Consider the following 23,066-nt stretch of genomic DNA (forward strand, 5'->3'; position numbering starts at 1 on the left):
CTTTTCAGAATAATGAGGTGATTCTATAACATCCTGTAATGGTGATCTATTAGTTTGTTTTGTTTTTTAAAAACTATTTATTTGTTGGTGTTTTTTTTTTTTTTTTTGCTTTTGCTTTTTTCCTGTAGTGCAGGGGATCAAACCAGGGCCTTGTGTGTGCTAGGCAAGTGCTGTCTCTATCACTGTGCTCATCCTCCAGCTCTTACTTTTTTTAAAAATTGCTATAAACCTATTACAAATTGATGGATTTAAACATATATAATGTGTTTCATTGAGTTAATTGTACTTATTATTCTTACCAATGCTCAAACCATCCATCAGTGTCTAGCCGAAGACTGTAAAAGTTGCCTTCTAAGTCTTTTGGATATGAATTCAGCTGTTTTTGAGAATGGCTGATGAAAAGCTCATATCTGCTGTCTCAGATTTCAAAACTGTAATTTGGATATCAGGAGTGCCCTTTGCACTGTATTTGTCACTGTTCCTAGGCTCTTTCGGTGGATGAAATGAGAAACTAGAAAACACTCTTTAAAGATGTATTAATTTATAAGTTATAATATTAGTACCTTACTTTTTTTTCTTTGTTTATTTATTTTTATGTTGTGCTGAGGATCAAACCCAGTACTTCACATGTCAAGGCAAGCACTCTACCACTGAGCCAGAACCCCAGCCCAGTACCTTACTTCTAAATTATAATATAGTACCTTTAGCAACATTCTTTAATCCAATCAGCTACTGTTCCTCTGCAGCAGTGTTTCTCAGAATGCAGACCAAGATTGACTGCATCCTGCTTATTAAAAATACAGTCTTTGTCCAGGATGGGCCCAAAGTTGGTCTTTTCAAACAAGATCCCCAGATGATTCTTATGCACACTGAAAGAGTCACTGCCCTACAATTTAGAAGTCAAGATCATCCAAGCTTCAGGTTCACCCCCACTGAGCAGGGCTACTTCCAGTAGCAGCTACTTAGAGTAGATTGCCACAGAGAGTCTAGAATCCACTTTTCAACTGAGCCCAGCCTGGCCCAGAGGTGACTCTGGGGGGCCAGCAGGGGAACACTGTATTAAAACAATCTCTACCGAGAGCACCGTGACTTACCATGCTCCATTCTGTGCTAAACCATTTAGCTCCACAAGGCTGGAGGTGGCACGATTGTTGGCTGGGGGGTCTCTCCAGGAAGGAGCATTCGTAGGGGTCCAGCACTTCAAAAGTGTCTGCGTTCTTCCTCACACAAATCACCTCCCTCTGCTGTGTCCCACTCCCACACCCGATGGAACACTGGAGAAAGCAACAGAGGAAGATGGTGCCATGTGAGAGAAAGGGAACAAGAACTACTGTCCATCAAGGGACAGCACCCACTCTGCCACCAAGTCAGTGAGAAGAACCCAAGGGAACCTGAAGATATTTTTGGAGGAGACGCTACATGTGGATTCCAATTTTCCTAACAGTTCTGCTCTGGAATGCAGAGTCAGTGCCCTTGGGTTGGTATCACTCAAGGTCCCTGATACCACATTGTCTTCTGTGCTGGGACTGAATAGTTTCTCTTACCCTAAAGGAACTTGCCAGCCAGTTAATTTGGCTGTTTCTATCCAGTCGACTCTGACACCTCTCAGAGGTCCTAAAACAATGAGCTGACATTTTTGTTTTATCTTTTAGATTCTTAGAGGGTGGATAGCATGAATGAATTAACCTCCCAGAGCCTGCACACCTGTGGAAGAAGGGCGACATTAAAATTCTTTGAACACATAAAATGAGGAGAAGACCCCAGACATGGGGCAATGTCTCCTATGGCCATTCCTCCCTTCCCAACAGGCAGGCCCCAAATCCTGCTCCCTTCCTCTCTGTTCAGCCTGGGCCACTGAGTCCAACTGAACTGTGTGACAGCTGTGATCTGACACTATGATTTCACAGAGGTCTCTTCCATTGCTTGTTTTGATGGATATATTTAGAGTCCCATAAACAGTCACCTCTGAATTATTTGGGAATTTAGATCCTAGGTGCTTTGTTACCAAAAAAGATTTAAAAAATCTGGTTAAAAGTTGCCTCACCCAAGACTCTAGCTCTGAGCACCCTGGCCTGGGCGTGGGGACCCTTTGGGGTGGGACAGAGTCTCTTGGCACTTAGCCACCCTGGTCTCTCAGCTAAGAACTCTGAGTACCTAGCCTTGCCCTGGGTTTTGGTAGGTCTGGGGGGTGAGTCCGGGGGTGGGCAGGCAGGGGAGTTACCCCAGCCTGTACTTTTCAAGTTCTTGTCATGTCTCTGCTGACCCCCATCCCTTGGTTCACCTGAGAGGGACACTGGGCCTGGAACTTCAGAGAAAGGGATGAGGAAGGTGCTGGCTTGACATGCTCCCCACCCCCTCATATCCAGCTTGCAGGGCTTGGTCTCCCCGGGACTCAGTTCTGACAGCAAAGTTTACTTGGCTTGATGCAAGATTCTAAGTGGGATCTCCACCCATCCGTTCCTCTCTCCAATTACAGATGCACGAAATGTGCCTCAGAGGACACACCCGTGGCATCATTTAGAGACTGAGCTACTTCTGTTTGCATCAGGGCTGCAGAGAGTGCTCTGGGTATTGCTTACAAACCCCGATCTATCTCTTTCTTGGGAGTACCTTGTACCTCTTCTCTTGCTGGGGGAGGGCTCATAACAATGTCCCCTGGCCCCTAAGACCTGAAAGAGGAAACCACAGCAGCACTGTGGGAGGGTCCCCAACATGTTGCCTGTGTTTCTGTTTCTGGTCAGCAAGTCCTGGGATGCAGGCTCCACCAGGACCCCAAGAGATTCACAGAGAGATCTCCTGCCTGCCTCTTGTGCCCTGGGGAGCTGAGGGCCCTGGCTTGGCTATGCTGTCTGCCAACCCTGGAGGTAGCAGGGATTAGAGAGATGGCAGGGAGTCACAGCAGAGGTGAGGCAGCCAGGTTTGGTGGCAGAGGCCAGGAGTGGTGCATATGTGCTGATCTACCTTGGCACAGCGGCAGGCCTGGCCCCCGCTGGAGAATGCTTTGTGGGACTGGGTCAGTGCCGAGGGCCAGAGGAGACGGGCCAGGGCCTGGGCCTCAGAGGACACTGAAGGACATGGGGTTACTGCCCAAGGATAGGTCCATCTTAGCCCATGGATACCAGAGCCTGGGGCCCCTGTCACTTTGGGTCACCCAGGGTGGTGCTTCTGGCTTGCAGACCTATGGCAGAGACCTTTCCCTGGCCAGTCTGTTCCTCCTCCTCTGCTGGTGAGCTTGGGCCTGAGGCTCAGCCTCTCTGGGCTGGGGCAGGGGCAAACATGTGAAACAGCTGTCAGAAAAAATTAATAAAAATGGAAACAGAATATTTATTAAAGGTTCCCCATGTCCCAAGCAATGAGTAACTCCCCATATGTGTAGCATCTTATAAAACCTGTTGTTAACAGCATGAGGAGGTTGGTGCTATCCTTATATTCAGATGAGGAAACAGGCTCAGAGGGGTTAAATTACCTGCAGTCAGAAAACTAGTGAGAAGGGGAGCCGGAATAAGTTATCAATGTATCTGACTCTGACGCTCACCAGAGTAGGCAATGGAAGTAGTTGAATCCTCTTTTTTGTCTGAAATTTTCTGTAATTTTATGGATTATGTTATAAGAATATTAAAGAGAAATGGAAAACATTTTTCCATGCTGTTTACATAAAAACTATGTTTTGAGATTTCGGGTTGACATATTTTCTTGTTGTATTTTCACTTGCTATTATCTCACACCTACTTTTTATATCCTTTAATGATCATTGTCATTGGTACACAATATTTTACTGAGTCTGACATCCCATAATATCCCTAGCCATCCTGCTGTCATGAACATCTCTGTTGAAAAAGCCTTTTTTTCTTCTGTTAATTATTTCCTTAAAGCAAATCCCCAGGAGTAGGGTGACTGGGTGAAGGCAAATGAACATTTTTATGGGTCTTGACTTTTATTGCCAAATTGCTTTCCAAAGGGCTTGTATCAATTTACAAGGACAAGGCAGTCCATTTTTTTTTTCAAGGTCTGTTTTTAAAGCTACTTAAAAGAAATAAAATTCTATATGGAGCCAGAGGTCCTGATAATGTGTAAATCATGAGCATCAGCCAAAATGTCCTTGGAGAACCAGCCAGCCCCGGGAGCCAAATGCTAAGTGGTCCAAGAACTTGGATACCGAGGGGAATCACAGCAGGGCAATCAGAGGGAATGACCTGCTACGTTTTCTCAGGGGGATCACCTTCAAAGTTGGAACAGTGAGGAAAGAATTGATTCATCCATCAAGTTACTTTTTTAAAAAGTATTCAATATTCTCCGTTCTTTATAATGTACAACTCCAACTTGTAAAACTTTCAGCTCTGACACTGAGTGCAGACAAAGCTGGCCTAATTAACAGTAACAATACCAGAGCAGCAGCAGCTGCAACTCCCTGTGTTTATAACTCCTAAGGCGAGGCCATTGCCATTATTTTATAGATAAGGAAACCGTGCCAGGCCATAGCTCCCTGAGAGCAGGGATGTTTGTTTTGCTTCCTGATGTAGCCTAAGTGTTGAAATGAGCACACAGTAGATGCTTAATTAAAACTTTTGGTGCATGAGGCACAAAAGCCCAAGTAGCTTCTCCAGAGTCACGGGAGCCACTGCACAGCTGGGATTCAACGCAGGGACACCTGCCACAAAGTCCTGGTTCCTAAGCCCTCTGGATGCTGCCTCTTGCACGGGACAGACAGACACACCCAGTTCTGGCCACTCACCTGACTCCAGCTCCCAGTGAACCACTCCACCTTGCCAGTGCAGGGCCCATTGTCACACGGGGTGGCCTCCGCTGGCCGGTTGTTCCCGCAGCCCTCCAAGGGCAGGCTGCTGACGTGGTTGGTCATGCACACCACTGAGCGAGTCCTCACTCCAACCCCACACTCGGCTGAGCACTGTGAGACAGGAGGAGGGCAGGTGAGAGAGGCGGTACCCCAGGCTCAGAAGCCCCTTCCAACTGATGCCAATGAGGGAGGAACACCTCATTTCCCTACCAAGTTCTTTCTGTAGATACACCTGACCACTTCCCATGCACAGCCTGCCCCATTACAGTAGCCTCCCCTTATCTACTGTTTTGCTTTCTACAGTTTTGGTTACCAACAGTCAACTGTAGTCTGAAAATATTAAATAAAAAGTTCCAGAAACAAGTCACATATTTTAAGTGTCCCCAATCTGCTCCTTCTTTTAGACTAATGTTTCATCACTCCATCCCATACACTTCACGCTGCAGAGCCAGGGTGGTCACGATTCCCTGACTACAGGACATGCTGTTCCCTCTGCCTGGAATGCTCTTCCCTTCCCCAGGACCCATCAGACCCCTTTAAGCTCAAATATTATCATCTCTGGGGAAACTCCCTTGATCATCGATTCAATGCACTCTTTCTAGCATCAGAATCCTATGGCACTCTGTAGTCTGCCTTCTTCTACTGTGTTATGGTCACTTGTGTCCTATTTCTTTATTTTTTTCTTTATAGAAATAATCTTGGCAAGGAAAAGGGACTATTGAATCATCCTTAATTCCTTCTCATATCACTGCCTTGTCCATGGATGAATCCATGAATATCAGCTGAATAAATGAACATGGACTTGGGTCCCCTCCCTCGCTCATTTTCTTAACACTTTCAGTCCTGTAAGTGGTCATTTATAGCATGACCAAAGTCCATCTAAAGGTTTCTAGGTCTTCTTTTATTTTTATTTTTGGGTGTTGGTGCTTGAACACAGGGGTGCTTTACCATTGAGCTACATCCCCAGCCCGATTAATTTTTTTTATTTTGAGACAGGGTCTCATTAAGTTGCTGTGGGTCTTACTAAGTTGCTGAGGCTGGCCTTAAACTTGCAATCCTCTTGTGTCAGCCTCTGAAGTTGCTGGGTCTACAGGTGTGTGCCCAGCTAGGTCTTCTTTTAAAGACAGAGTTAAAGTTTGGTTTCTACCAATTACCACTTAAAATTTTGTTGTGTATATTTAAGGTACACAACATGATGTTATGGGACACAGAGATAATAGAAAGATTACTATAGTGAAGCAAATTAACATACCCACCATCTCACATAGTTACTCCCCTTTTTATGGCCATAGCAGCTAAAACCTACTCATTTCGCATGAACAAATTTATTACCTATAGTCCTCCTGTTGCACATGAAAGCTCTAGATATTTTCATCCTATGTATCTGCTACTTCACATCCTCTGACTACAGCTCTCCATTTCCTTTGCCATTCACCCTTAGTAATCCCTATTTTGAGGAAAGAAAAATAAATCCTCACAACCTCATTTCATTATCAAAATGTCCATTTCCATTTTTTTGTATACTGCCGTCTATTTTCATAAAACCACACCTCAGGTGAACAGTCAAACATTTACATGACTTCTGCTGAATTGGACCTGCCTCCTTTTGAATGAACTCCCTTCTGGAGAAAAGGGTTTGCAGAGGGCCAGAGCATGCCACCCAGAATATGCTGCTTCAGTGTACTAATTCTTTTGAGCTGAAGGCAATTGAGAAATAGGAGAAGCAAGAAGGGCTTTCTGTCCTTTCCTTTTCTTCCTAAAAGCAGGGCATGAATTTCCAATGAGAAAGGTGCCTTCCCAGTACTAGGAAGAAGAGAACATTTTTATCACTGGAGATAGGGAGTTGGCTCTGAGATGAGTCTGCATAAACTTAGTAAAATAATCTTTAACTTCCATTACTTTCCCCCTTATACTTCTTTCTCACTATCTTAGAACTTACTCAAAGCTCAACCCTTTCCCCCTGTCTAGTTACTTCTCCACAATTTACTGTTCTTTGTTAAAGTGGTATATGAACCCTTGAGTCTAGACACTTCTTTGGAGTTTTTGCTTCTTTTGTATGAAGTTCCTTGTGCCACAAATATACTAACATCAAATAAAATTTGCATATCTTCCTCCTGTTAATATTTTGTAAGTTAAATTCATAGGCTGCAGCCAGAAAATCTAAGAGGGTAGAGGATAAGTTTTCCCTCCTTTACATGTTTACATACACATTTTATGACTTTTGCTCTTTTTGCATCATTATTAGAAATCTTACACAATGCAATAGTTCCTTAGGTTAAGAAAATTCTTTGTTACAATAATTGGAATAGTCTAGACTGGAGGGATTTTTGTTCCAGTCATGTATGATCTGGTCTTCTTCCTAACTTGAAAATTCAAGGTATTTATACTCTCTTGTAAAGAATACAAAAATCAAATCTCAATGATCTCTGTGTTTAAAACCCTAAAAAGGGGGCTGGGGGTTGTGGCTCAGTGGTACAGCACTTGCCTAGCCATGGGAGGCACTGGGTTCGATCCTCAGCACCACATAAATAAATAAATAAAGTTATAAAAATATATTTAAAAAACCCTAAATATATTTCTTCCCACATAATTTACATCTGACTAGCTAACTCAATTTTCTGCTTTCTAAATCTAGAATGCACAGGCATCTGGGAAAATTTCTCCATATTCCCAGGTGGCTTGATTTAAAAGAAGACCGTTAAGGATGAATGAGAGGACACACTGAGGAGACCTGTAGAGAAGCTTTGCTTTATTACATCAATGGCAGTGAAAAGCACAACTTTAAATTTGAAGAGCCTATTCAGGGCCTGGTCCAAGAAGCCTACTGGCAGAAATGAGGGGCAGGGGAGTCCCTCTCAGCAGCAGAGACTCATCTTCAAAGTAAGGCACCACGACACATCCATTTGTTTTCTCTGGTCTGTCCCTCTTTTTAAAAATTGTTCATTTTTTTTCTTTGCAATACTAAGTATTAAACCCAGGGTTTATTAGGTGTTAGGAAGTGCTCTACCACTAAGCTACAACCTCAATCCTTTTTATTTTATTTTGACACAAGGTTTTGCTAAGTTGGCCTTAAACTTGCAATCCTCCTGCCTCAGCCTCCTGGGTAGCTAGGATTATAGGTGTGCACCACTGTGCCTAGCTCTGGTTTTTTCCTTTTGAGCTCAATGAATCAGAGGGTGTGTCTTGGTCATGTGTGGTATGCAAGATGTGCTCAATACATGATTATTCTCAATAATAAAAAATTGCTAAGTTTAGACTGAAGCTTAGCAGGGTGGATTTTTATATAAAGCAACTATTCAAATGTGGAATACTGCCATCAGGTGGTCAGTCCTTCATGGAGACTGACTCTTGTAAGGCCAACGGGTGCCTCAAAGGTCCGGTGTAGACATGGAGCCTATGAAGGATGAAGAAGCCTACAGAAAACTCCCCACTGTGCCAGCCTCTCCTTGGTCATGATTTCCAATGCATTAATCCTTAATGCTCACCTGGCAATGTTACAGATGAGAAAACCGAGAAAAGCTCAGAGACTCAGCAGCTGCTCAAGGTCAAATAAGAAGTAAGTGGTAGTCAGCTGTGGTGGTGCACACCTGTAATCTCAGCAATTTGAGAGGCTGAGGCAGGATGATTGCAAGTTGAGGCCAGCCTCAGCAATTTAGCAAGGCCCCAAGCAACTCAGTGAGACCTTGTCTCAAAGTCAAAAATATAAAGGTCTGGGGATGTGGCTCAGTGGTTAAGCACCTCTGGGTTCAATGCCCAGTACAAAAAAGAAGAAGAAGAAGAAAAAAAGCAGTGGCCACAGAGATGATTCCAAAGGCAACGAGCTGTCCTTAAACCCAACAGCATCCTCCTACCACTCAGCCACTCAGCTATTCTAAAGTTCCAAAGAAAGAATGGACATTTAGGGATAAGATTATATTCTAGAGGTAGACAAAGCAAAATTTATTTTACTTACATCCTAGCTCCAAACTTACATGTCTTAAAACATCTCCATAAAAACCAAAAAAGTTCTCTAAATAGAAGAATAAAGGGCCCATTCTTTGCTCTATTTGAATTGTAAGATAGAGGCTAGATGCAGCAAATACTTATGTTAAAATAAATAGCAAATTGACATTAAGGGGAAATTTAGAAGTTGTTATTGAAGGGGAAATAGCTGATGTAGAAATCCTTGGAAAATTTATGTGTAGAAGTTTACTACACTAAATAAATAGGGGAGACACACAGAGGAATGAACCACGGCAGGTTTTTTTTTCTATCTACATAGTTGTTTTATTTCTGTATCTATTGCAATCTGAGTCCAGTGCCTTTTTCAGAGTGGGGCAAATACAGAGAGATACAATTAAAAAAGTATAATAATTCATCAAAGTAAACTGATTAGTAAAATGCTCCTAGTTTGTTGGGGAGATGATAAATTGAAATAATTTTTATGGAGATAAGTTTGTCAAAATCTATTGAGTTCATATTATGCATCCATAACGTTTGGTCCAATAATTCTACTTCCTAGACACGTTTTAGGGGAATAAGAAAAGGCACATATAAAGAGGGATACATAAGAATATTCACTGAAAATCCTTTTGAAGGTCCAATTTAAAATAGTAGAAAATTAGAAAAAAACTCAAACATTTAGAAATGGGGGACTGGTTCAATTACAGTAGCTATACAATAGCTTATTTTTTACTAAAAACCATGCATTAAAGACTTTTAATACTATAGAAATGTTTACAACATGTAAGTGAAAAAAGCAGGTTATCAAATTATGCCTGCATTATGACTTATATCCTTAAAATATCTAAAAGTAGTATAACCCCTATGTGCAGAGTATGTTTGAGAAGCAAAAAAAAATTTAGAAAGTGTGGCTAAATAATCTCAAATTATTATCTTTTAGTGAAGAGATTTTGGGCCTAGTTTTCTGAATTTTTCATATTTTTTATAATAGTGTATTACTTTTTGACTAGAAAAAATGAACATTCTTCAAAAATAATCCTCCATATGAAAATGAAACCCAGTATCATTCTTCTCATCTATTTTCTTACACAATATATCAAGTTTACTATGAATGCAAATAGATTCTGGGGTGGCTAGAAACCCAGAAATGAAATCACTGAAGGATTAATGGAAGGAACTAGGAATTTTCAGTCTGGAGAAGCGGAAGGGCTCTCCAAATGGCCACAGGCTGCCGTGCAAGCAGGGTCACTCAGATTCTGTAAAGGACAAGTGGGCGCCGGCAGCTCTTTGGAAACCTCCCGAACCCTTGAGCTGTATGAGAAAACAGATGAGCGAGTCTGGACATGGGGAGAATTTCTGACCAAGGAATCAGACAAGAAACTGAGTGACCTTGGTAGGAAGGCTGCAGAGCATCCGCGTGCTGGCAGGGAGCTGACCAAAACGACCGCCAACACCTCCCAGCACAGCACTGCCAGTTAATATTTGGGTTGGGAGGCTTGGAAAGGGGGCGATATGCAGGCAGAATTGGGATGAGCTCCTCTGGACTCAGCAGTCTGAGTTGGTGGATGCCTTTCCGTGTGTTTCCCTGTGGGTGCAGCCTCCCAGGTGGCTAAGCTGGGGCCCCTTACTGTCTACCCCTGAGACCCAGGGCCGAGTTAGCTCCTCCCAAGAGCTCAATGTTTACACCAAAGGCTCTCTATCTGGGGGCATCCTGGGGCTAAGAGGCAGCAGTTGTGTGCCGCCAGGAGCCCTGAATCCACCAGATGACAAACCTCTGCATGACAGTCTCCAGGACCATCTCTGAGGGTGGGCCCAAGGCTGCATTCACAGGTTGTCCTTTCTTTCTGAATAACAAATCACTGATGTGGATTATGTGGTGAAGAGAGGGACAGAATTAAATGACCCTTCTCATCTCCTTCCCCCTTGCCTTTTCCCCACCCCAACGTATACTCTTTAATTTTGCTTAGTGTTTTTCCTTCAAAAATAAAAATAAAAACTTATTTTTTATTGTTATGTATATTTGTACATAAGACTTGCCATCGTGACCATTTTTAAACTCCCTTCAGTGGCACTAGGTGCACTTCCTGTGTGGCCCTCACTACCCATCTCCAGAATCTCTTCCTTGTATAAACCCTATTTTTGCCTGTGACAGATAAACTCAGTCTAATACTGGTTTTCCTTGAATATAGGTCACTGCTGGACTCACAGTGAACTTTATATGCCTTTGAGTTTTTCATGGACACCTGACACTTAGGAGGCTGAGGGAACCAGGCTACTGGAGAGAGGGACAGGGTCTAAAATGTTTTTAGTTATTAAAAAGCAGGGGAGGTGCTACCTTTTGCTGAATGTCTGTTATTTGCCAGACACTCACAAAACATGAAAGGTGTGATGTAATTATTCCCTATAATTAGTATTTCATTATTTAATCATACACACTGCTAAGGAGAGTTAAGTTCATTTTTTTCTCACACCCACTTCTCAGTCTTAAAGTTTCAGTCCTCAGATGAGGAGACAGAGCATGTAATAATCAATCTCTGGTCCCTTTTTTTTCAAAGTCAGAAATCAGCCTTGGGACTCTGAGCTGGTGATTTGTCTTTGCGTGGTTTGGGGATATCCTGTGACATACAGCTCCTGCCCACTAGCTTAGTGGCTTGGCCTGAGGCTGTCTGCCACTGACACACTCACCCTTTCACTCCACTCGGTGAGGAACCAGCTCTTTGCACAGGGTCCCATGTCACAGTTCTCGATGTCATTTGGCCGGAGCTTCATGTTGCATTCCTCATCATCGACCACATCCCCAATGTTGCTCACACACTTCACATCTCGGGTCCTCTGTCCCACTCCACAGGGCACTGAGCACTAAAACACAGTAAGCTTACATCAGTGGCATGTGTCCTCACTCTTCTGTCACCCATGTCCTGAATGGATAACTGTGGTGAGGTCCCCAGTGTTGCTAGGTCCCCCTGGGGGAGGATCTTAGTCCTAGAAAACTTCACGACTCTTTTCTTTAAGACCTTCTTAGAGGAAATCTTGCCTACTTTATTCTGATGGCTCTCAGTTTTTCCATCTATAAAATGGGAGAATTGGCTGTGCTAGTTTGTCTACCTCACTCCACCACGATACATGGGTCAGGTGAGGTCAACAGGCACAGGGCTCCCATGGGCTCACCCATGAAGTTGGCTGTGGGTGATGCACACCAGCCTGAACTCTACTGAGCTCATGGTACATCCCAGGACCTGCAAACACAGCTAACCAGCACCCTGGGGATGGTTTTCCTCCTGGGGAGCTGAGGGTTATCTTGTCTCAGGTCCTGGTGGGAAGAGGTGGGAGGGTGGTGGTGGGTCCTGGAGATGGGGGTCTGCAGCAGGCTGCCCTGCCCCATACCGAGGTCCAGTCAGTCCGGATCTGCCACTCGCTGCAGATCTTGAGTTGACAGGTGCTGGTGGTCTCAGGCTTCTCCAGGTGCTGGCAGCGGTAGGGCTGCACAGTTAGGCTTCGGTTGGCGTACACCTGGCGGCACAGAACCTGGCGGTGCTGCATGCCCAAGCCACAGGTTTTGCTGCATTCAGACCACTCCCCGATGTCCCAGCTGGCTCCAAAAAGAGGTGGGGTGGGCCGGGGGTAGAGAGAGAGAGAGAGACTTCAGAGGGAAGCGTGAGCCCAGCCCATTCATAATCATCAGAATCCCTGGGGGACCCTACTCCTGGATCATTGGTTGCAAATCTGACTAAGGTCATCTGACTCATAACGGAAGCAAATTTTGTTTGACACGCTATTTACCAGTGACCAGGGCCCAGATTCTATATGAAGTAATAGAATACTGAGAAGGTACAAAGGATTTCTATCTAGTAAACAAGGTAAAACAGAACCCAACCACTCCAAAGGGGACTTTAATTACGCTGGGGAACATAACCTGGTTTAGAACTAAGAGACCTCCCTCCAGCAGCCCTTCCTTTGCAAGGTCTCCACATCCCTTTTACATATCCTCCTCTGTCCTCTCAACTCAGTGATTAGTTGCATGTGACATCAGCACATGCTCATTATGCATTTGGATGAGAGTATTATTTTTATTACTTCAGAGAATTAGGTTTTGACCTTTTAGGGTCTTTCCCCCGGTTCTTTTAGAAGTGTCTAACCAGTCTAAGACCTCTCTTGAGACACTTTTTCTGAATTTTCCAGGTCCACTCTCAGTACTTTCTCTCTGTACTCAGCTCCCTGACAGCACTGATGGCACCAGGTTCCCATTCTTTGCTTCCATTTGTTTTCCTTACCAGGCTAAACCCCAGTTGCCCCAATTTCCCAAAGGGTGGGCTTTCTTGCTCAGTGTGCCACTTGCTAAAGGCCAGTAGCTCCCGGGTTTCTCCAGAAAGACAGGTAGGCTTGCTAAACACACCACAAAGCAAGCACAGTCCAAGTCTGGTGTTTGTAAATCCGACTTAGAGTAGTTTAATAACTAGATTCTTATCTGCTATTAAGGTCTCATGCACACCAACCAGAAGTGACCCCACAATAGGTGACCTAGACAGAGGCCTCTTACAAGGCTGGGCAAGGGAAGAGATTGCAGGGCTCCTCCTCTGGAGTTGGCTTCATGCTGGAGTCACAGAAGCTCTCTGGAACCTCTTCGTGAGTGTTTCTGTGCACACAGCGGAAAACAGGGTACTGTGATCCTGTAAGGACAAGGAGAGCGCCAAGGTCAGCCTCACACACTTGAAGCTGGGCTCCGGGATGGTGCACAGGTCTTGAGGTGCCAGTGAAAGGAGGACCATCCCCACAGGCTCTCCTTCACCAGTGTGTCGATATGCACTTATTCACAGGACTTTGTTAGTGACTGTGGGCGTGCAAAGGAGAGTCCCACACAGCTCCTGCCTCGCAGAGTTTCTACTCTATTTGTGGACATGGTTTGAATATATTCAAAGGTAGATAAAAGCAATTTTCACAATGGTTTGAAATAACAAAAAAGAACTCACTAGGTTGGGAGTGACTATAGAATGAACACAAATAGTTACTTTCTAAGGTTCTCTGGAAGCATCCAAGAGAAAGTGTCCTGGAGGGGTGAAGCCATGTTTCAGAGAGAAAGGGCTGGGCTTGGGTAGTTTATATGCACCTGTATTGGGGGAGGGGCTGCCCAGGTGGTTAATCTGGAATAAAAGTACCTGCTTGACAAACTGACTTTCTAGACCAGGTACACATGTGTGGCAAGTTGAAGCAAAGCAGGAAGAAGATTCAAGATTCAAGATTCAAGAATAGCTGCTGTCTCCCTTTGTAACATATTTCTATATTACTCTAACAATGTCCGAATCCAGTGGTAATTCTGTTTCAGGTATGTCTGCTTCGCATGAAGACAGTGGGCTACTCAGGGACAGGACTAGTTCTTATTCATCTCAGCAACTCCAGGACCTAGGAAAGTAGCAGGTGCTTATAGAAGCTTATAGAATAAATATTTATAAAAGGTTGTGATAGTTTGGATCTGGAATATGCCCAAAGCCTTGTGTGTTCAAGGTCTGGTACTCAATTGCAGCAATATTTAGAGGTGGGTGTTTGAGACATGATTGGATAGCCAGGGCTCTAACCTAATTGGTGGATTAAACCACTGATGGAGTCATAATTCGATGGTATTATTGGGAGGTAGTGAATACTGGAGGAGGTAAAACCTAGTTGAAAGGAGTAGGTCCTTGGGGGTGTGCCCTTGGGGGCTATATTTTGTGTGTCCCCTGCCCCCTACACCCTGACATAAGCTTCCTGGCTGTCATGAGCTGAGCAGCTTTCCTCTGCCATGCCCTTCTGCCATGATATCCTACTTCACCTCAGGCCCAAAGCAATGGAGCTGGTTGACTGTGGACTGAAACCTCTGAAACCATGAGCCAAAAATAAATCTTTCCACTTTTAAGTTGTTTTTCTCAGGCATTTGTCACAGTGATAAAAACCTGACTAACACAGAGGTATTATACTTGTTTTTGGTATTTTGCTAAAAAAACTGTCTCATGGTTTTGTTTTAGAAACATAGCCAAGTTTCACTGGCTTAGTTAGGATAAAACTATTTTGAACAACAAGCCAGAATTTGATCAGTGAAATTTCCAGCTCTCAATTCAGTTCTGTCTTCCTCTCTGCTGCCACCTGCTGACAGCACTGGGATACTACTAGTGGAATTTTAAGAAGACAGAATACTGTCTGAATCAAGCTTCTGAGGATGCTTCTTCACAAACAGCTGTCCTCCTCCACTCCGGGGTGGTGCACAATTCCTGCCGGGAACAACACTATAGTTTATTCTAAAACAACTTATTTCTGTTGCTAAGTTGCCAGGCACTTATATTTTCTAGAGCCATATATGACTTACATGTCTTGATATGACATCAGCCATGCAAGTGTCTCAGATATCCTTCAAACTGATTTTGTATGACAGATTGAGCCAGAGGATAGGTAGTTCTCATAAGAAATTTGACAGTTTGTAAGACAGTTTTGAATCTGAAGCGATCATTTGTTTAAATGACTCTGGTAGTAAGATTTTACAGTGTAGCTATAACTTGAGACCATTATTTAAAATAACGTTCCAATTAGGCCCAATTATTAGCTCAGTAAAAAGCAGTACTGACTGTAAAATTAATGGGAAGCAAAAACTTTTGAGGAATTAAATTTTGCTCAACTACGTATCTCCTTCCATTAAACAGAAGAGATTTCTAATTAAATTCAACAAACATTAAGCATATTGTGCTGAGTTAAAAAGAAGAACAAGACTTAGCTCCCAGCTTGCAGTGCACCCATTTAGGACCCAGCTATTAAGGGCTTAAGTAAAGATCTTATTTAGCCTATTCCTTTCCCTCTAGACCATGTGGGTTTAACTTTTCCACTTATAAGTTTGTGGACTGGAAAGCAAAAATCACTACCCCAACCACTTGGCACTCACATAGGGGGAAATCTAATATTTTTAGCTAAAAGGATACAGGATACCATAGGAATGCTCTTGCTTGGAAGGATGGGTCCTGCTTGGGGGCGTTTGGCAGGTGGCCACTGCTTGCCTTCCCCCACAATTTTATTGCATTTATGTGCATTGTCCATTGTCCATGGTCCAGCTCCATGGAAATGAACCAAAGAAATGAAATCAGAGGCTCTTTGTCTCTCTAATGGTGAGGAAATACTGGACCTACAATTCTTGACTCCAGCAACTGCAATGGTTTCTTTCTTTAGTTCAATTTTTACATCCACAGAAAGGGAGATTGTCACTCAGAAGGGCACCTGACCACCTCACATTGTCCAAGATTACAATCCAATGATTCCTATCATTGCCCGTAAGCAAGGACAGGGTTTGAGGGCAGGTGCTGGCTAGACTTCGGGCAGAAGAACAAATGTGGGATTGGTTGGTCTGGCTGGTATGTGGAAATGCTGATCAAAATAGAAGTGTGTTATGTCAGAATTGGGAATTGTACCTCAGGTTATTAGTTTATAATAAATGGGGTTAGTGAATTCAAGGGATGGGGTGGAGGTCAGTGAGATATTATGGAGAGATGGATGTAAGATGGATCAAGTAAGAGGTTAATAACTCTAGGACCTGCAGGAATCAACTGAGCCATGCCAGGACTTTGACAGAGGTCCGGGTAGTTGAGTATGGGCTACTCTTGGCTACCACCCTAAAAGGCTAATACCATGATTGGCATGCTGCTGCTGAAACATTTACAAAAAGGGAAATGTAAATGTGGGAGACACAGACATGTGTGGCTGGCTCCTCCAGGGAGGATGGGCAAGAGTGTGGGAGAGGGTTTATAAGGCACAGATGATGAGATCGCAAGAGGTATGGATTTGGGTTGTGCAGAAAAGGGTTGGACAGTGCTGGCACTCATAGAATTTCTTGGTCACAACACACTTGATAATTCTGCTGATGACTGTTCTATGCATCCACATTGTTTCCCTGGCCTTGCACATCTGGTGACATCACTTTAAAGGGAGCAGGGAGAGGCACCCATGGGCTGCTGGCATTTGTCACATGAAAGAAAAAGAGAGCTAGGACTATAAGAAAAGGGAAGGGTAGGGAAAGAAACACCCCCATTTTTGGTTCATTCCCAATGTACCTCTGCATTATCTCTTTGGCTTCCAAACCAGTACTGTTTATCAGGGAAAAGAAGAGGGTAGGAATGTCACCTCAGATACTCATGAGTGGCAGATGCCAAGTGTGGGTGTGAACATGTGCAAGTGGGTGTGTACAGCCTAAATATTTAAAATGGGTATGGATGTCAAATTCCAGATCTCACAATCTAGAAGACAGTGTGAATCCACAATGTCAAGGAGAATGCCACCTTAAAGATTACACAGAGTCATATGGAAACATAGAGACAAAGACTATTCTTTTTTTGTGTGTGTGTTTGGTGCTGGGGATTGAACCCAGGGCTTTGTGCATGCAAGGCAAACTCTCTACCAACTGAGCTATATCCCCAGCCCCAGATAATTTTTGAATATATGAATCCACGTTTTTTATGTTACTGATAGCACATGGGTAAAGGCAGGAATAGAAGTGTGTGTCTAGAATATAATAAAGATATAAAAGCTGTTCTTGTATCTTTTCTAATAGCTCATACAGCCCACATTTGAAATATAATGATCTATTCACTTATCCTAGACACATTTGAGATTGGCTGCTGTGCTACGGTACCAGGTGCAGAGGCTACAAACTGCATACTCATGGAGCCAGCCCAGCCAGGCAGGGTGGGGACAGAGATGTGTCGAACTGCTGGGAGTCCCAGATGAAGAAGTGCCTATTTGCATCTTGCAGAATCAGGAAAGCTTCACAGAGGAGGTGGCATCTGAGGTAGGTAGGTCTTGGAGTAGGAATAGGAGTTTGCTGGTTCGCTACCAGAGGATAAGAGGGAGAGTTTTTACCTCAGTGTGGATCACACATCCAGGGTAGGTTAGGGGCCAAAATAACTGGAAACTTTGGATATTAGGTCTCCATCATGTCAAGTATAGAATAGAGAAAGGCCTGCTGAATGGCTACCTAGACGAGTGATCAGCATCCATCCAGTTACTGCTGGACACATAGAGTATGGAGAATGTGTTGGCCAAGGGTACATACTTTATTCTTATCTCATTATGTCTAAAAATGCAATGCCTTATGATGGCTGGGTGGGGTGGAAGAGAAACTTCTATCTATGCCACCCTTGATATGTTACCACATGATGAGCTGGACCCAGTGGTGCACGCCTGTAACCCCAGTGGCTCGGGAGGCTGAGACAGGAGAATTGTGAGTTCAAAGCCAACCTCAGCAATGGTGAGGTGCTAAGCAACTCAGTGAGACCCTGTCTCTAAATAAAATACAAAATAGGGCTGGGGATGTGGCTCAGTGGTCAAGTAACCCTGAGTTCAATCCCCGGTATCAAAAAACAAAACAAAAAAATCCCACAAACCCCCCCCCCCAAACCCCAAATGATGATAATTTTCATCCTTTTAATGACTTTCTCTCATTTTCACCTAGTTCTGAGTGTATCTGGTTCCTTTTCACAGGCATCACACCACTATACAGATGGCAGAATATTTTGGAAATAATACATTTTGATCTTGGGTTCCTATGTTAATTACATTACATACAACTTATCTCTATAAATATCATGGCCAGAGTCTCATTAAAATGATTTTGGCCTTAATGCAGAATTACTCCTAGCTTTCTACCTCTCTCAAGACACATTCTAGAGGCATTTTCCCTCATAAATGTGATTTTCCCTCATAAAGCTTACAGAAGAAGTCGGGTTCAACGAATTGCCAGTCCACATTCTTTGCACATGTATCAAGCATGAGCACAATAAAATTGGAATAAAACCTTGTAAATTAATGCTCTAGTTACCAAGTCTTTATGGAATTTCAGAGATTCTGGGCAGGAAGAGCTCTAGCTCCCAGAAGAACCCAAGACTTAAATTTTATTCTCAAAGCCACTAAGTCAAAGCTTTAGAAGCAATTGTGAGATATTTTTCTATGTTCGAATTATGTCAAGATTTCCAAATTTCACACTCTTAGAGTCAAGTCTCTTGAAGAAAAGAAAAGAAAAAAAATCCCAAAACAATATGTTGGGTGTATCACATAGTGACACAGGTTGTAGGAAATCCTGGGGGGACACAGCCTTTTTGTTTCTATAATAACCTCCCTTCAGACAACAGCCATTTCAGGGACAACAATAGAATTTTAGTACAAATGAGAGGCTATTATTATATATCTGAAGGAAATGATAACTACACAGCTTATAGATGTATTCTTGTAACGAGGATCAAAGTTACCCTGAAGCAGAAGCACAGTTCATTTCCTATCAAGGGGACAATGTCTCATAAGGAGTTTTTGGATATCATGTTCCACACCTATCCTAACTTTGGAGCTTCCAAGGAAATGGGATGCTGGGTTCATGTTCAGGCCTCATGTTGGCCCCTTGACACAGTCATTCTTTGAGCCTGTCAAAATTCTGCTTTATTGAAATGACACCAAAACTCCATCCATCTCCCAAATCCTATAACTTCCTTTTGTTTGGAGAGACAGGCCATGCTTCTTCAGGTTTCTAGTCTCCCTTCTTGCAATAAGTTAATAAACCCGACTTTGCTGGGTACAGGTTTGCCCCTTGGAGGTCCTATCTGACTAAGTTAGGCTAATGGATGAATCTGGAATTAAGATTTTTACTGGGAGAGTATGGAAAGGAAACCATGAGTATAAAAGCCAGCTAATTAACACCTCAAGCCCTCAAAGTATGTTTTACTCTCCTAAAATCATTAGATTTGAGAATGAGTTTAAAATGGCATTTGTGTAAAATCTTCTACAACCTTGACTTGTATATCAATTTTAGACCTGATATGTGCATTCTGTAATTACTGTGAATATATATATGCCCAGAAAAGGCTTAACTCAGCAGCCTGGGTTGCTCAAACCCTGCACATTGCATAGAAAGGTCTGTCCTCACTGCTGGCCCTGAATCAGCTACTGGGAGATGACCTTAGAGTCCTTGGAAAATTCTGCCTGGTGAGAGTTTTTCTATGCCTGAGATCTTGGGCCATGTCTATGGATTTGTCAGGATAATTTGTGCCGACAATGTGATTCACAGCGACTGTCTGTTTTTTTATGCCTCAAGCCTTGGTACACTATATTGGTTTGACCTTGGGGGTACTAAAGGTTGTGTAGCTAATGCCAACCATGTGGGAGCTACATGCCTATGTGACTAATGCCCAATAAAAGCCCTGGACACTGAAACTTGGGTGAGCATCTCTGGTCAGCAGTACTCAGAGTGTGTTGTCACACATCACTGTGGGAAAAATAAAGGGTATCCCTGTGTGGCTCTATCAGGTATCCTCGAGGAGGGGACACCTGGAAACTGGCCCTTGGTTTCTCCGGGACTGTGTCCATATGCTGTTTCTCTTTGCTGATTCTAAACTGTATCCTTTTATTGTTATAAAGTGTAAACATGAGCACAACAGCCTTTCTGAATCTTGTAAGTCCTTGTAGTAGATCACCGAGCCCAAGGGTCATCTTGGGGACCTCTAACCCTGCCTGCTGTGCCAATGAACCATTTCACAGGTAGGTCACGGAAGTGAGGATTTGCCACACATCCGGAGACATACTTCCTTGTTTGGGTTCTGTAGGGACACCCTGTCCCACAGGCAGGCTCACCTTTCCCACAGGTTGTTGAGCATTCTGTTGTCCCCAGCTGCTTCCAGTTGTGATCCCGGCTTCTTCGTGGGGGCTGTGGCACTGGTGGTACCAAGTTGTCTAGTCGATGGGAAGAAAATCTATCTGGATGCCTGATCGGGAAGGTCTGCACCGATTCTGAGGTGAAGATTTCAGACGCCTCCCCGTGCAAGTCTTCCTTCTCCCCGTTCTTCTCTTTCTCTTCTCCATCTTCCTGGCTTCTACCTTCTTCATCCAGCTGGCCATTGAGGGGTTCGCCTAGGAGAGGCCAGTGCAGACACAGAGAAGGAAGATCATTTTGGACACTGAGTTGAAAGAGGAAATTGCTTCAACGTTAGAAATTACGTGGCATGAGATCATTTCTAATCTGCAACACTTAAGTATAGGATATTTAAAATAAGCAGATGCTATCTTTCTTAATATTCAAAATACGAATTAAAAATCAATAAGAAAAAAGATGAACATCCCAATAGGAAAAGTACACAAGAGCCATGGAGAGGCAGTTTCCATCAAAAGACATGCAAACAGCCAAAAGCCATACAAAAATGTTCACTTCACTCCTAACGAAAGAACTACACCTGAAAACAAGAAAAACATCAATAGCTCCATTTACCTAATGATAAGGATCAGAAACTCGGAGTTTCTGATGAACCCCAGAGTCCCAAATCCCTGGCTGAAGGTGCATGAAAATACTTAAATTCACTGTCTATGAGCCTGCAAATAGATGCCAATTTTTAGAGGGTGATTTGGCTCTAGCTATCCAAAATTTAAATTCACATATACCCTTTGACCTAGTGATTCAGCTCCTAAAGTCTTTGTCAGACAAAGATTCTCATTCTTTGATGTAAAGCTGAACATACAAGTATGATTATTAATATGGTTATTATTTGAAATAGCAAAACAGTAGAACAGACTTCAATGTTCATGGAGAATAGTGATAAAAATATATTATGCTGCAACTGTGAAATGGAATAATATGTGAATTTTCTTTTTAAAAGAATGCAGCACATACGTGTTCTGACATGGAGATATTGTCTGTGATATGTTGTTTGATGAACAAAAAAGGCATAGAATTCAGTTTGTATACACACACACACACACACACACACATATGGCAGGTCACTTTTGGGATCTTAATTTGTGTTTGGTGGCCTTTCTTTGTCTCCCCCCTTCCTCCCCTAGTCTGAAAGGGGAGCCATGCCCTTAGATTTTTTTTTTTTTTTTTTTTGCTTTGGTTTTTTGCAGGAGAGAAAATAAAGCTGCTTGAAATTGATGGCTCTCCTTTAGCACAGTACAAGGCTGGGCTCTCAGGGAGGGCAAAGTGGAAGTTCTGTCAGTTAAGGATGATGATGATGATGATGATGACGAGGAGGAGGAGGAGGAGGAGGAGGAGGAGGAGGAGGAGGAGGAGAAGAGGGAGGGAGGGAACAGGGAGGGGGCTTTTTCGAATGTAGGAAAAGTAGGAACCTGAGGTCTTGGGTTTCCTGAGCACCATGGACCCTTCCATGCATCAGGAAGAGTAACCCAGGAGGAGGCCACATCTGGAGTAGGGTTGGGGGACTGGCTGTCAGCCTCAAGGGCATCCTTGTCCCCAACAGAGGCTGGAAGTGGCAGAGCCCCAACCCACAGTTCCCATGAGGCTGCCCTCAACCTACAGTTTTCAATGGAATTGGCATAAATAGACCTTCAGAGGGTCCAGCCAGTGCTCTGGCTCTTCTGAGATTCTGGGATCTTTCCTCATATCGAGAGAGAGAGAGAGAGAGAGAGAGAGAGAGAGAGAGAGAGAGAGCGTCCATACTGACATACTGAATTTTCTACCAGTTTCAAAGAAGGTTAACATTGGATTTAAATTGAGTGATGGAAAATAACATTCTGTGATATTCCTTGTACATTTGAGATTGTAGACAAAGATTCAGATTGTCTGCAAACATGTTTGTGTATGCATATAAAGGGGTGAGGCAGAGTCCCTTCAAATTGTTCTGAGAGATTCCCTCTGGGAAGGGGATGGGGCTGGAGGCTGTTGCTTTTTTTTTTTTTTTTTTTTTTTAATAATTTTAGTTTTTAGAGTGGTTTAAGGTTCAAAGCAAAACTGAACAGAGGATGCAGAATTCCATATGTCCGCTGTCCCCACATGTGCATAGCCTCTTTCACTATGAACATCCTGATGGCATATTACATCTATCTATGGTTTTGGACAAAAGCATAATGACATGCATGGGCCATTATAGTGTCATACAGGATAGGTTCACTGCCCTGAAATCCTCGGCTCTTCTGGTCATTCTTCTCTCCTCCTACCCCTGGCAACCAGATATTTTAAATTTTTTCCTTAATTCTGACTTTTCTAGAATGTCACAGAATTGGAATCAGTAAGCATATAGCCTTTTCAGATTCACTTAGTAATATGTATTTTAGGTTCTGCCATATCTCTTGTGTTTTCTTTATTTTTTTTTTGTACTGGGGATTGAACTCTGGGGGTGCTTTACCACTGAGATACATCCACAGTCCCTCAGTTTTTAAATTTTTAAACACAGTTTCTCACTAAGTTGCTGAGGCTGGCCTCAAATTTGCAATCTTCCTATCTCAGCCTTCTGAGTCACTAGGATTATAGGTGTATGCCATTGTACCTGGTTCTCCATGTCTCTTGGTGGCTTGGAACCTGATTTATTTTCACCACGGAGTGCTATTCCAC

General features: G+C 43.3%; 1 protein-coding gene across 2 annotated transcripts in view; it reads right to left on the reverse strand.

Annotated features, from left to right (window-relative positions):
- Thsd4 (thrombospondin type 1 domain containing 4) overlaps positions 1-23,066 on the reverse strand; it is a 610,303-nt gene that overhangs the window by 11,068 nt on the left and 576,169 nt on the right. For both annotated transcript variants that reach the window (XM_048793384.1, XM_048793385.1), the window contains 6 exons: positions 20,360-20,635; positions 13,275-13,404; positions 12,122-12,326; positions 11,423-11,596; positions 4,733-4,906; positions 1,095-1,274 (listed from right to left, as the gene is read on the reverse strand). In XM_048793384.1, coding sequence (XP_048649341.1) covers positions 1,095-1,274; positions 4,733-4,906; positions 11,423-11,596; positions 12,122-12,326; positions 13,275-13,404; positions 20,360-20,635 — 1,139 coding nt within the window. The remainder of the gene's footprint in view (positions 1-1,094; positions 1,275-4,732; positions 4,907-11,422; positions 11,597-12,121; positions 12,327-13,274; positions 13,405-20,359; positions 20,636-23,066) is intronic.

The sequence above is a fragment of the Marmota marmota genome, unplaced genomic scaffold (assembly GCF_001458135.2).
Source record: "Marmota marmota marmota unplaced genomic scaffold, marMar, whole genome shotgun sequence".
Classification (NCBI taxonomy): Eukaryota; Metazoa; Chordata; class Mammalia; order Rodentia; family Sciuridae; genus Marmota; species Marmota marmota.